General features: G+C 47.4%; 6 protein-coding genes across 6 annotated transcripts; 2 read left to right on the forward strand and 4 right to left on the reverse strand.

Moving 5' to 3' along the window:
- Window positions 1-377: 377 nt before the first annotated feature.
- On the forward strand, window positions 378-2,114 carry N7537_002725 (F-box domain protein; the record flags this gene model as incomplete). Its single annotated transcript, XM_056893783.1, has 4 exons — window positions 378-448; window positions 502-667; window positions 727-1,121; window positions 1,181-2,114. The coding sequence occupies 4 exons, from the start codon at window positions 378-380 to the stop codon at window positions 2,112-2,114; spliced, it is 1,566 nt and encodes a 521-aa protein (XP_056758778.1).
- An 827-nt stretch (window positions 2,115-2,941) lies between these two features.
- N7537_002726 (heat shock factor family protein) lies at window positions 2,942-5,054 on the forward strand (the record flags this gene model as incomplete). The annotated part of the gene is made up of 6 exons (XM_056893784.1): window positions 2,942-3,386; window positions 3,452-3,550; window positions 3,598-3,665; window positions 3,726-4,069; window positions 4,124-4,193; window positions 4,246-5,054. The coding sequence occupies exons 1-6, from the start codon at window positions 3,097-3,099 to the stop codon at window positions 5,052-5,054; spliced, it is 1,680 nt and encodes a 559-aa protein (XP_056758779.1). The 5' UTR covers window positions 2,942-3,096.
- An 857-nt stretch (window positions 5,055-5,911) lies between these two features.
- N7537_002727 (DUF3245 domain-containing protein) lies at window positions 5,912-6,728 on the reverse strand (the record flags this gene model as incomplete). Its single annotated transcript, XM_056893785.1, has 2 exons — window positions 6,506-6,728; window positions 5,912-6,377 (listed from the first exon to the last, which is right to left on the reverse strand). Exons 1-2 carry the CDS (start codon window positions 6,682-6,684, stop codon window positions 5,912-5,914), a joined length of 645 nt encoding a protein of 214 aa, XP_056758780.1. The 5' UTR covers window positions 6,685-6,728.
- Window positions 6,729-7,179: 451 nt separating this feature from the next.
- Window positions 7,180-8,902, reverse strand: N7537_002728 (cytochrome P450; the record flags this gene model as incomplete). The annotated part of the gene is made up of 4 exons (XM_056893786.1): window positions 7,180-7,351; window positions 7,409-7,575; window positions 7,634-8,743; window positions 8,813-8,902. 4 exons carry the CDS (start codon window positions 8,900-8,902, stop codon window positions 7,180-7,182), a joined length of 1,539 nt encoding a protein of 512 aa, XP_056758781.1.
- Window positions 8,903-9,704: 802 nt separating this feature from the next.
- On the reverse strand, window positions 9,705-10,128 carry N7537_002729 (uncharacterized protein; the record flags this gene model as incomplete). The annotated part of the gene is made up of 2 exons (XM_056893787.1): window positions 9,705-9,884; window positions 9,940-10,128. The coding sequence occupies 2 exons, from the start codon at window positions 10,126-10,128 to the stop codon at window positions 9,705-9,707; spliced, it is 369 nt and encodes a 122-aa protein (XP_056758782.1).
- Window positions 10,129-10,534: 406 nt separating this feature from the next.
- Window positions 10,535-10,939, reverse strand: N7537_002730 (uncharacterized protein; the record flags this gene model as incomplete). Its single annotated transcript, XM_056893788.1, has 1 exon — window positions 10,535-10,939. One exon carries the CDS (start codon window positions 10,937-10,939, stop codon window positions 10,535-10,537), a length of 405 nt encoding a protein of 134 aa, XP_056758783.1.
- Window positions 10,940-12,376: the final 1,437 nt, after the last annotated feature.

The raw sequence follows: 12,376 nt of genomic DNA on the forward strand, positions 1-12,376 counted from the left end.
GTAGGTCTATCAGTTTGGCGGAGCATCGGTAGTGTCCTAAGATCATGACATATATGGAGGCCTCTCCGCGACCTTTGAGCTTCTTTAGAGGCTTAGCAGAGCTTAGGGAATAATAAAATCCTATAATACTTCCATGATGGATATATAACAAAGAAGAAAAGCAGAAAACTGGGAGGTTCTAAGGGGTTTGTATAATGTTGAGCCTCCGGATGTCGCTTATGTACTGAAGTCCGCGGGTCACCTTCAGGGCTACCACCTTAAACCTCAGCCCGTTGCCTAGACGCAATCCTGGGCAACAAAAATCCTATCATTCAATAATGTTTTTTTTTTAGAAAATCTCTTCATTTATCTTAATATTTCATTCTATTTGATCCAATATGGACTCAACCACTCAACCCATTCTCGCGGTCTTCATGGCTCTCCGCGACAACTCAAGCCGGCGAGCAGCGTATGTCCCACATCCAAAGTTTAGAGTCGGCACTGACCCGCTAATACAAACAGGCTCAATGAAATCCTTGATAACCTAAGGCCTCATGAGATGCGAGAAGTGAAAAGCCGATTCGAAACGATGACATTCCAATGTGATTTACTCGGCAAACTGCCCCTTGAACTGGTGGCTATGTTAGTAAAGTACTTGAACCTAGCCGACCTTGTTTTCCTTCGAAGGGTATGCCATCGTCTGTTGGGATACTTGTGACGTATATTGACATGTTTATATTGACAAAGGTCTCCAAACGATGGCATGTATTGCTCTCTTCACCTATCGTCGTTACTGCTGCAATCAGATATCACATGGGGAAAAGTGTCATCAAGCCCAATTTTACCCCGGCTGATTTGAATGCGCTGATTAAAAAACGAATTCGAGTGGAAAGGGGCTTGCCTGCTGTCGTGGTTAAAGTCCCTTATGACTCGTCTCCCAATATAGACGACGCAGTAAACAGAGACGCCATGAGCTGTTTCAACGGAGTATGCGCGTGGATTGAAAAATCCACAGATCGGACTACTATCTTCGTGGTGAACCTACCAACCGGCGAAAACAGAACCCTCACAACGGCAAATCGAGAAGAATTTACTCATGTCCAGGTCTCGGACATTTTGATCTCAGCGACTTCTGTTCGGGGGTATGTAACCAGGAAGGCAGTCTCACTTTGTTGAATGCACTTCTGACTGGACACGATAGGTATTGTCATGTCTGGAACATGCGTAACCAACAGTACAAGTTCTTTCGCATCCCTTCGTTGCGATTTGGGCATTACATATCTATCGGATCAAAAGTAATGTTGAGCTACGCGGATTCCGTAGTCCACTTCTGCTTCGACTCTGGAGTCGCCCGTTCTGTCCAAATCGGGCCGCTCATTCTTTTGCTATCATTAGATCCAGAGGAGGATGGATTCTCCGTCGTTTGCGTCCGCAGAAAAGATGGCAACAATATTCAAATATGGGAATATGCTGGCTTGTTCTGGGAGGCGCATCATTTGCAAACCCAGAAGTTCTCTGTCCATGATCATACGTTTATTTGTATCTGGGAGCATTATCAAGAGCTTCCTTTCAGACATGACGAATTATGGGGGTCTAAATACACACCAGGAGACACCATAACAAAATACAGAGCGTGTCTGCGCCCCGGTCAAAGCTCTACTTTGCTGGGAAATTGTACGACTGAAGCTTACAGGAGAACTCTTTATCCTACAGATGATCCCCCTCTACGAGACGAGGTTGAGTCTGGTTCACTTTCTCTTTCACTCGAGGCAGATGATCGGATTACCGTGCATTTCCATGCCCCCGGGCCGAACTCCAAGAGTCCTCACGTCAACCTAGACTATTCAACCCAGGGTCGTGGCCTGATTTATTGTTTTGAGAACTCCCACCTCTCAGGGACGACAATATTGCGCATTGGCTTTGAATTCCCAGATCCTTCACATGTCCGCGATGCGAAAGCGTGTCGATTCGAATCCTCACACAGAGTGGTTTTTCCACATGAGCGGTTTTGCACCTCGGCTTTTGGGGACGGGGACTTTATTATATTCCCCGCGGATGGGAAAATCTGGATCTGGTGCTTTGATGAGACATGGCACCCCTCCGGTCTCCCTAATATGAGAATTGCAACTTGGTGATTTGATGGGTAAAAAGTGGGAATCCGCTGAAGAAGTGACTATATCAACTAGTCAGATATGTAACCCCTGTCAAACCCACCCGTGGACTAGTGGACCACTGCAGTCAATACAAGCGCTTTGTCAAGTAATACTGTATGAATAATATGTCGATACCCCGACAAGAATTAGGGCCATATGTATATGCAAGAGAAAATGCAAGAAGCAGTGTCAAAGAAGAGAATCTAATCAATACAAATTTCAGACTGTCTTTTGTCCGAGGGCCAGGGATAATTAAGCTAATAATATCGTGATAGTCATTGTTATTAGGGGGTAATTTAAGGTATAATAATAGTACTATGTAGAACTACAGTCTAACTCCAATCAGACATGGACCCTTTAAATCCGAATCTAAGAGTTAAAAATACCTCAAGACTCTTTATCTGAAATATATAGATATAGATATAGATATAGATATATATGTATGTGTTATAGTGTTATAGTGTTATAGTGTTATAGTCGAGAATTCAATTGGCAGAATCCAAGCCAATAGGGCTATGAGAGATAGTAAAACGTTAGATAATTAAAGTAAATAGCCCTATGACCCCTTTTTTCACATATATGTAATATCCATATCCTTTTTCTTTCATCCCTGTACTTCGTTCTCCGTACTCCGTACTTCGTATAACTTGTATAATTCACATCTGCAGATCCGATTGTCAACGCATTTCCGGCCCCCTTCCCCGCAGAGAGCCCTTTTTCTCAACCTTCCAGACACTTCGAGACTTTCTTCTTTTTTCTTCTTCTTCTCTCCCCCCCTGTTACTTTTATTTTTCGAGAAAAGAGCCCAATTTCTGCGCGATGACAGAAGTGTTGATTATTGGTTGATCTCCCACGTTCTTTCGGCACGAGCATAAACGGTCCATCGCGTCCGAATTCCACCCCTCACGATCCCGTCGCATCCACCATCGATTTTGTGCTATATATAAACCCACACCCCTCCGACATGAGTCGTCTTGCCGACCCTCCTTCTACTAGGATTTCATTTGCTGGGGTACCAGATGCCCCCGGCAGGACACGCAACATTCCTGTACTGTCATCGTCTGGTCAGCATTCGATGGATATCACCCCTCCGCCCACGGGCGCGCATGGCACTGACGACCGAATGACCGGAATCACCAATGGCGCTGAAGCTGGAAACAATTCTTTGAATGCTCCGAATCCGGCTATCGGCGCTGCGGCGGCAGCTCAGCAGCCAAAGGTCGTCCAGACTGCGTTCATTCACAAGCTCTACAAGTATGTTTTTTTTTTTTTTGGGTCTTCGCGTTTTGTCTTCATCGGCTTACAATTTTTGGAAACAGTATGCTAGAAGACCCCGGCATCCAACATCTCATCTCTTGGTCCGGTACAAACGATAGCTTCGTCATGTCGCCAACGTCGGAATTCTCCAAAGTCCTAGCGTGGGTGCTATCTTCTCTGCCAATAAACTCGTCCCTGACCCTCTCAGATCGTACTTCAAGCATACCAATATCTCCTCGTTCGTTCGGCAGCTGAATATGTATGGGTTTCACAAAGGTGAGTGTCTCGCAAGCTAGCTTTGATTGGGCGAATTCTGACCATTCTTGATTCTGCTAGTGAGCGACGTCTTTCACACCGGGTCCCCAGATTCTGCGCTCTGGGAATTTAAACATGGCAATGGGAACTTCAAAAGAGGCGATCTAGCTGGTCTACGAGAGATCAAGCGCCGTGCTTCGAGGCACGCTTTGATCCACCGCGATTCATTCCCTAGCCACAAGGCTCCTGCTTCGCAGCCTGGAACACCCGCTGAACCCGTAACTGATGCGACCGAACTAAGGTTCCAAAACATGGAGCACAACATATACGACCTGCTTGCTCGTGTGGCCCGGGCGGAAGAAGGCAATATCGCACTGAACTCGAGATGTCATGCTATGACCGACAGCCTGACAAAGTGCTACCAAGTATGTCCGCCGTCTATGTTAGTTCGGGGTGTATCGGTGCTAACCTGATCTTAGTGGACGCATTCTATTTCACGGTTTCTGCAAGCTGTTGTACCCGATAGGGAAAGCCCTCTACATCGCGATGGTATGTCAATATTGCCGCTTCCCTCATGGTGACACGCACTGACACTCCCCAGTCTCGAGCATGCAGAAAGAAGTTGAGAAACATATCGAATTCATGCGCGCTATCGAACCCCCTCACGAGAATCTCATGCCTCCACGGCAACATCATTACTTCGCCAACATGACTGAAGCCGGTCCACCTTTGTCCCCGCGCCAGATGCCCCAGGACGATGCCCGTCGACCGTCCGTGATGGACCATACATCTAGACCCACCAACATGATCCGGCCGCCCGTCCCTCCCCATCTCTCAGTATCCCCTCGCCGCTACGGCTCGATTGGCGGTGCCAATTCTGCCTCAGCATACGCTCGCCCACAACCTCCCGTTGCGCCGCCCCCACAGCAACCGATGCCTCATCCTCTCTCCGTATCAACATCCCCAGGGCCTAACCTGGCCCGCCGTCACACGTCTGCGGACATCCGACAGCACGGCTGGACCCCCTCGGCTGGCTCCCCCTACCCCCCTGGCAACCCCCCAAACGGCCCTTGGCCTTCATCACCAGGACACCGAACCCCGGTCTCTAGTGACCAGCAAGTCCGCGATGTCCTCGCCCAGTACGAAATGGGTGCTCCCCGTCGCCTTCAAGAACAATCCCGCCACCCCACCCCACCCACTGCCGAACCTTCACCGTCCCTGCTCGGTGTCGACAACGGCTGGACAATTGGCGGGTCAAGATTCCCTCAAGGCTCTTCGTTGCCCGCAACCCGTCGCTCGAGTATGGCGAGTAATGTGCATTCATTGCTCAATCCTGCTGATACTGCTGAAAGACCCGACGAGGATCAGCAGGCGATGGCAGAGGACCGTAAGCGGAAGCGGTTGGAATAAAATCCTAAATATTGGAAGATTCCCAGCATCCACCTTTCACTAATGGTGGCACTGCATTCTCCTACATTCTCCTTCTCTCATCAAGTCCCTATACCACCGACAAGCTTTGGCACTCCCTTCTACTTCTCCCGCTCTTTTTGACCTGCATATGTACCATTGACCAGAGCAAAGGGTACTCATCTCCAGACATCTGAAGAATGTCCGCCGTTCCGATCTCAACCTTTTAATTGCGCCTGTAGATGTCACTTCCCCCTCATTTCTTCTCCTTCACTTTTCATCTTTTTTATTTTTGGATATTTAATTCTGGCGAACGATACCAATTCCGGCACCTGGCCCACTACTCTCCGGGCCCCCATCCTTCGTTTACACACATCATATCATATATACCCTTGGGTTGGGCGGAGCAAAAAAAACAACACACACATTGAACCTTGTGGCACCTAGAGCAAGAGACTGGAATTGAATTGTATTTTATATTTGCAGTTTGATTATATCAATTGGAATGATGTTTTTTTTCTCTGCAGCCTGTTTTGGTTGGGTATCTTGTTGGGGTGGCACATGGCACAGGATGACACTCAGCCGAGTTGCCATTTGGGTATGTATGCAGTCTTGGTCGTGTCTAGCCAAGGGACATTGCGCTGTAGTTTGTCGCTGGCAGAGTTCGGACCCCGGCAGGCAATCCCACCGTGGCGGCCTGGGTTCAACCCCAAGCACCTGAATCAACGGCCCGATTGCCGTGTCCGGCGCATCCAGAGCGACCAAGATCAAAGCCTAATCCACCCAAAAAGCCGGAGTGAAAGCTCGCGCAACGCTCATGTGCGTGGGAACATAGAATCGAATCTATCAGCCGCAAATCCTCACCTCTTCTTTCTCTTCTTCGCACGCTCAGCCAGAAGCTCATCAAGATAACTCGTCGCCTTCTTCCTGCCCTTTGAGCGCGCAGGAGCCGGCGCACCCTCACCCTCACCCTCCTCACCACCTTTATCTCCGGCCTCAGCAGCCGCAGCCGCAGCAGCAGGATGCACACCGCGACCCACCCCAGCCCCACCTTTCCTCTTATTCTTTTGTCTAGCAAGCATAGCCGACCGACCATCCTCTTCATCATACTCCTCTTCGACTTCGGCTTTCGCCACACTGGCCGAAGCAGACGCAGCCGCGGCCGTAGCAGCAGCAGCCGCGGCCTTCTGCTCGGCGGCGGCCTTCATAACGCGATTGTAGTTCTTGCCGAGGAGTTGTTTGCGCAGTTTATCGTTTGAGTCCAGCTCTGTGCGGTTCCAGCTTCCATCTGCTGCTTTCTGGGGGAGGGGGGCTCCGACGCCGAGACTGAGTTGGGGGATGTGGTTAGTGCTTGTAGGGTGTATCTTGTAGGGTATATTTTGTGGAATTGGGGGATGGTGGTAAGGAATATGTCTGGATTGTAGATAAACCGGAAAGGCTGGAGTAGCACTTACGTCTCTGGTACTGCGGTGAAGATTTCATCTTCTTCTCGTTGGAGCTCTTCGTCGGTCTTGGGGTTTGCTAGTTCTTCTGTTTGTTGCGGTAGCCATGAGGCTACGAGCCGTTGGCTGCGAGATAGGGCGACGTTGGCCCGGTTGAGGATTACGTCGGACTCGCTTTTAGAGAGCGACATTTTGGTTCCTTTGTGCTCAATGTCGAGTTATTGGCGGATTCGGGTCGGTCTTTGGCGGTTGGGATCTGCAGTGCCTTTTTTTTTTGCCGATAGGGCGGAGGCGGTAAGCGGCGATCTATAAAGATGAATGAGATGGACTTATTGCAGGTGAGAGATGTTTCAGTGCTAATTGATATAAATTAAGATAGAAGAAGTTATAGCCATGGAAATTTATGCTATCTATACATCGATTTTCTGGAATGTTCGACATTCAGATAAACTATGTTGTACAAGAGCAGAAAGAAAAAATCGAAATATTCTAGCTATTCTTTTGCTAGTATAGCTTGCTATGGTAGTGTGCTTGCTTGTTTAATCTCAGCACTATAACGCTACGTTCAAGCCTATCCAAGTCATGCCCCCCTCCTGTGTTTTCCCATCAAAAACCCCAAGGCTTATGAACCCCAAGCTGATATCACGATTCAACACCGCGAGCCACACAAACACAGGATCGTAGTCTCAGTGCTGTCGTTGGAAATGAGCTCTCGGCTTTAATTTAATCATCAGTTTTGGCTTGTCCCACAAAAAGAAAACCTCTTGGTCCATCCAGTCTTTTTCGGGCTGGTCCAATTCCATATCAAAGTTGAAGACCATGCGAGCGAGAATAATACGCATTTCGACATATGCCAGACTAAGAAAAAAAAGACATGAGCAAATAGCGAGTACGGATGATGAGTTCAGAACTTACTTGCGTCCAATACAATTCCTAGGACCGAAACTGAACGGTTGCATTGCAGTTTTACTGTCATTCGCAAAGCGAGGGTCGTCCAAATGACGCTCTGGGATAAACTTCTCTGCATCGGTAAAATTGGTAGAGGAGTGATTGGCAGCTAGTTGAGAGACGGAAACAATGGTCTATAAAAGGTGTAAGCGGTGGTTTGTAGCTTTGCAAGCAAGTTGGTTCTGGACTTACTCCCCCCGGCACCCAGTTTCTAGCAATTACATCACCTTGGGCATCGACAATGCGAGGTAATCCAATTGGAATAGGAGGATACACCCGAAGACCCTCAGTGAGGACGGCCAGACAATACTCCAGTTTATTGCAGGATTCCAAGGTAATCTCTTCTTCCTTTGTGAATGTTGATCGGATCTCATCTTGGAGCTTTGCTAGCACACGTGGGTTCCTCAGTAGCAGATAGGTCACTCCTGACAGCAAAGTAGCAGTGGTCTCCGAGCCGGCGATGATCAATGTACTGCCATTGGAGATCATTTCTGGGAAGCTGAGTCCTCTCTCGGTGTTTTGGTGCTTTAGAATGTTGCCGAAGAAATCAGGTCTTTCATTAGACTTGGTCATCCGACCCCGGACCTTCTCCTTAGTCAAGGCTACGTGTGTATTCCTCTGCTGGGTGATATGCTTTGGAGTGATGAATGGGATGATGTATTTCGATCCCGGGAGGCGCCGAGCCACATTCGAATAGGCGCCATACTTGGGCGTGCTCATAATGATAGATACCCATTGGTGGTATTCCGAATTCTTAAGACAGCCAAATGGCTCCCCGAAAGCCAGGTCTCCAATGATATCAAACGTTGTGAAGTTGTACCAGGCTAGCATGTCGACAGTATCTGTGCCAGCCTTGATATTCTCATGTAGGCGCTGTATCAAAAGATCAACATAGCCCTTTATTATAGGTTCCTGACCGCGGAGTGAGCTATCAGAGAATGCGTGCGACAACAAACGTCGGAATCGGGAATGGTCGGCGTCATTGGATTCGATGATTCCAGGAGCTCCTCCAGCGGTTGGCGTGTAGAATCGGTAATCTTTGGGCTTCTGGCCATGGCCAACACGTGTGCCATAGATTTCCTTCCAGGCCTCGCCGTCTGTAAAAGAAAGCTCATCGGGGGCAATTCGAACTACGTTGCCGTACTGTTGATGCAATGCTTTCGTCTTTTGTACAATTCGGCCCGACAGGATCATGCGGATATAAGGTAGACGCGTGGCTGCCATGGATTTTGGTCCAGGATACTTGGCCAGAGGGTGAAAGTAGACATTATAAAGTAGGAGGCCGATAAGGTAAAGTGGGATCTATTTGGAAGTATGTCCTTGGTTAGTCAAACTTCATTGAAACAATCCGACATAACAATGTGCACATACCAATGCCAAGCTCAGCTTCAATAAAGTGAGAATGGCATTTGGGAAGTCTTGAATGCTCGAAAGCGCCAAAAGACTAGGAATGGTAGCCATGATCAAGGGCTATCAGGCGTAAGATCTGAAAATATTCAGTTTCAACATACTACGCGACATTTTGAGGATATTTATACTCCTCCTTGTTCCCCTCCCCGTTACGACATAAAAAGAATAATGCCTCAAAATACGTTCATTATAATGAGCTATGAATTGAGACCCCGCCCACGGACATATCCCTGTTTGAAAAGGGCCTGGGCGCCTGTGCATGATTCCACAACCTGACTTTGGTCCAAATAGATAACTTGGGATTTTGATCTAAGAGGCTTCTCCCCTGTTTGAGGAACTGCGACTTGACATCCACCTAGATACTTACAAGACATAGTTCAGACATCTTGAACAAGAATCAAGCGTTGAAGTCATGTGGGAATATGTTAGATACGTCAGCTAATGTACGGAGTATTTAGTACATATGTACGTTGTACGTAGCGCCGACAGGCTCTATGTATAGCAAGCGCTTTTATGCAGGTATTAAAATATGAAATTCTGCACCGGAAACACATGAAACACAACCTGGTTTTATGCAACAACATAAAAGCTCTAGAAATGTGTTCACTTGGGGATCAAAATAGCCATAGTCTACGATGTCCATATTGGACAATTGTCCGACCTCACATATGATGGTAATATCTGACATATTCTCGAGTAATCTTCAAGTGTATTTCAAGCAAGCTGGGCTAATCAGATCAACAATTATATTATTATCAAGATAATTATAAATATGGTACCATGTATGTGTTGTACATGTCTTCTCCATCTAATGTGTGTCCTCTGCATCCATGTGGTAACTCATATGACTTTCCTATTGCTCTGGGCCAGTGGGAGAGAGCCGCGAATCGTGTGCATGGAGAATATCTTGCAGTGTCTTCTGCATGGTTTTGAGCAGATGATCGCGAGCGTCAATATATGAAAGCCATTCCGCTGAAGAGTCGAAGCTTATCATTCCCTGGTAAGGAAGTATCTTAAAGGCAGTGCGAAGGGCCTGCGAGAATCTCAAGGTTAGCACACCAATTGAATAACCACAAGTATTTACTGACCTCATTGAAGACTTTGTGTGTTTGAACCAAGTCCTTGGCAACTTCATTTCCTCTGCTTTCCACATTTTGTGGTTTGATTTTCACCCACGAATCCAAGATAACGTGATTTTCCTCCTGTTCTACATTGCTTCCCAAGAGACAGGCGGCCAGTGGGTTGACCTGGGTCTTTTGTATCATACCATGAGGCATGCTTGCGCGGACCGATCCGAAGTTGTAGGCTATGATATAGTTTTTGGACATGGAATAATCGGGATCCCTTTCGGCAATCTCCCCGGATTGGAATTTGATGGTCGTATAGCCAAATGGTTTCACGGCCAGACTGAAGGAAAGACATTGCAGCAAGAGTGTTTTGATAAGAGCCTCATTTTTGGAATTGGTATTCAGGCTGCCGCAACTAAAAGAGACCCTTTACCGAACGCCTTGTCTGCAGGGATGATTTGGGCTGCGATCAAGCTTTTGATAATTCGGTTAATTTCCGGGGTCGCTGTATGGTATACCTTGGACAGACAGATGTTTGAGACTGGATCCCCGAATGCCGGAAGTTCACCTCCCTTATGCAACCTTTGTCGAATGGCCCCAAAGGTATTGATGATAGCTACATGGTAGCCCGACTCGTTGACAGAACGAATGAATGATTCACCCAGGCTGGATCTGGATCTGGCGAAGAAAGCATGTTTGAAAAAAGGTTGGCGTTCCAGCCAAGGCTCGCAAGGATCAGCATTGGGTCCAGACATTGGAAAATAATTCCCAGAGCAACCATCTTGCCAAAACATGGATCCATAATCAAATCGACGAGAGCGTGGCCAAGGGTGGTGAGTTCTTCCTGTTCATCTAATAGTTGCAATCCCTTCAGATCATCCACTGCAGCACGAACATTGATTTCACGAGGCGGCTTATAAGTTTGCGCGAAAAGTTCTGCGATTGAAATGGACGTTCCAGAGGTCGCGCGCTTAACATGCAAACAGGCTGGCTCGAGATTTGAATGAGAGGTCGTATCCATTGTAGGTGTAGTAACCGCAAGGGAATCAAAACAATTTTTAGCACCAAGAAAGTAGTACTCTCCAGCCTGGAATCTGCTTGCACGCTCTGCCCGCTGCGAGGCGACAGTTTCACTAACCTAGTCCATACCCCATCCCTGCTTTGCTGAACTGTTGTTCATTGCCTTGCCAGAGTCAACGATGTATTTCACGTCTGGAAGTGTGAAATTGTTGCTTTCTCTTGAAATGATAAGTCTTCAGCAACCGGGAGGAATTCCAAGGTGAATTTCGGCATTTTCTTCTGTTGCCGTTTTTGAATGCAAGTGAATTATTCTAAACCGATCCTTATCTGCAAAGTCGACCCCCAGCTTTGGGCCAAAGGCTCTGATCTGCTTTATGACTGCCTTAGCGTGTGAACACGTTGGGACGAGGACATGGATGGAGCCTGTTTTTGTTGTAGATAAGAGCGAGAGAAGAGTCGCAGAAATCAACCCGCAAGGTACGACCTCTTTCCCAAGCCTGTTGATTTTTACGGTTTCCGATTTTCCAAACAATGTAAAATGACTGTCCAGGAAGGTTTGAGTCGGCTTGTCTTTATGAAGGAGAGGCTCTATAATCTCCAGTGTCAAAGAATGGGCGATGTTGCCCATTACTTCTTCGAGATAATATTTCTTCACGGGGAAGTCCCTAGGAATATTCACATGAGCAGGTAAAAGTGTGCCATCCGCCGTTTCGGTACCAAAATAGGAACAAAGACCATCGACATGAGTAAATGAGTCCATCAGAATGACCTTTGGTACAGATGTACCGATAGACTTGCGTTGTTCAACAAATCGTTTCAAGAGCATCATACCCACGTTGATATCGAGATCATGTGTCTGAGCCTCATCAATTATGATGTGGGAGAATTGCTCCAGGATCGAGGGTCCATCTTTCAATATTCTCAGCAAATCCTGCCTAGAGCAATACCTGATAGTTCCCCAAGGAAGACAAGCAATGTGATCGGGCGGCACCCTGTGGAAGGTAGTATCACCCGGTTTCTCAGATCTTTCGTGGGCCACTCTTTTTGCCGTCTTGACTGCATCTAATTCACTTAGCTGAACACAGAGCACCCTACAAGATACCGCGGTAGAATTAGTTATCGCATCTTCCAAGATAATTTGAGGAACCTGTGTGGTCTTCCCAGAGTCAAATTCTCCATCAATAATGCTGTATGTATGGCTGTTAATGGCACCCAATATTTGCTTCGTGAAAAGTCTCACGGGCAATTCAGGTTTTTTCTTTTGAAAGCTTGGAAATCTGGACTGCCGCAGGTGTCGGGCCTGTGCTTGAATCGCAGCCAGTTCGCTGTTCCTCGTGCTAAATTTGGACCATGGCGAGGAAGTCGTGATTGCAGTTCAACCTTCCTAGAGCCGTCCGCCCAAAGCATGTCTCGATTGGCATACTCAAGCACCTTTCTT

Source organism: Penicillium hordei (genome assembly GCF_028827395.1).
Source record: "Penicillium hordei strain IBT 12815 chromosome Unknown utg000001l_segment0_segment0, whole genome shotgun sequence".
In the NCBI taxonomy this organism is placed as follows: Eukaryota; Fungi; Ascomycota; class Eurotiomycetes; order Eurotiales; family Aspergillaceae; genus Penicillium; species Penicillium hordei.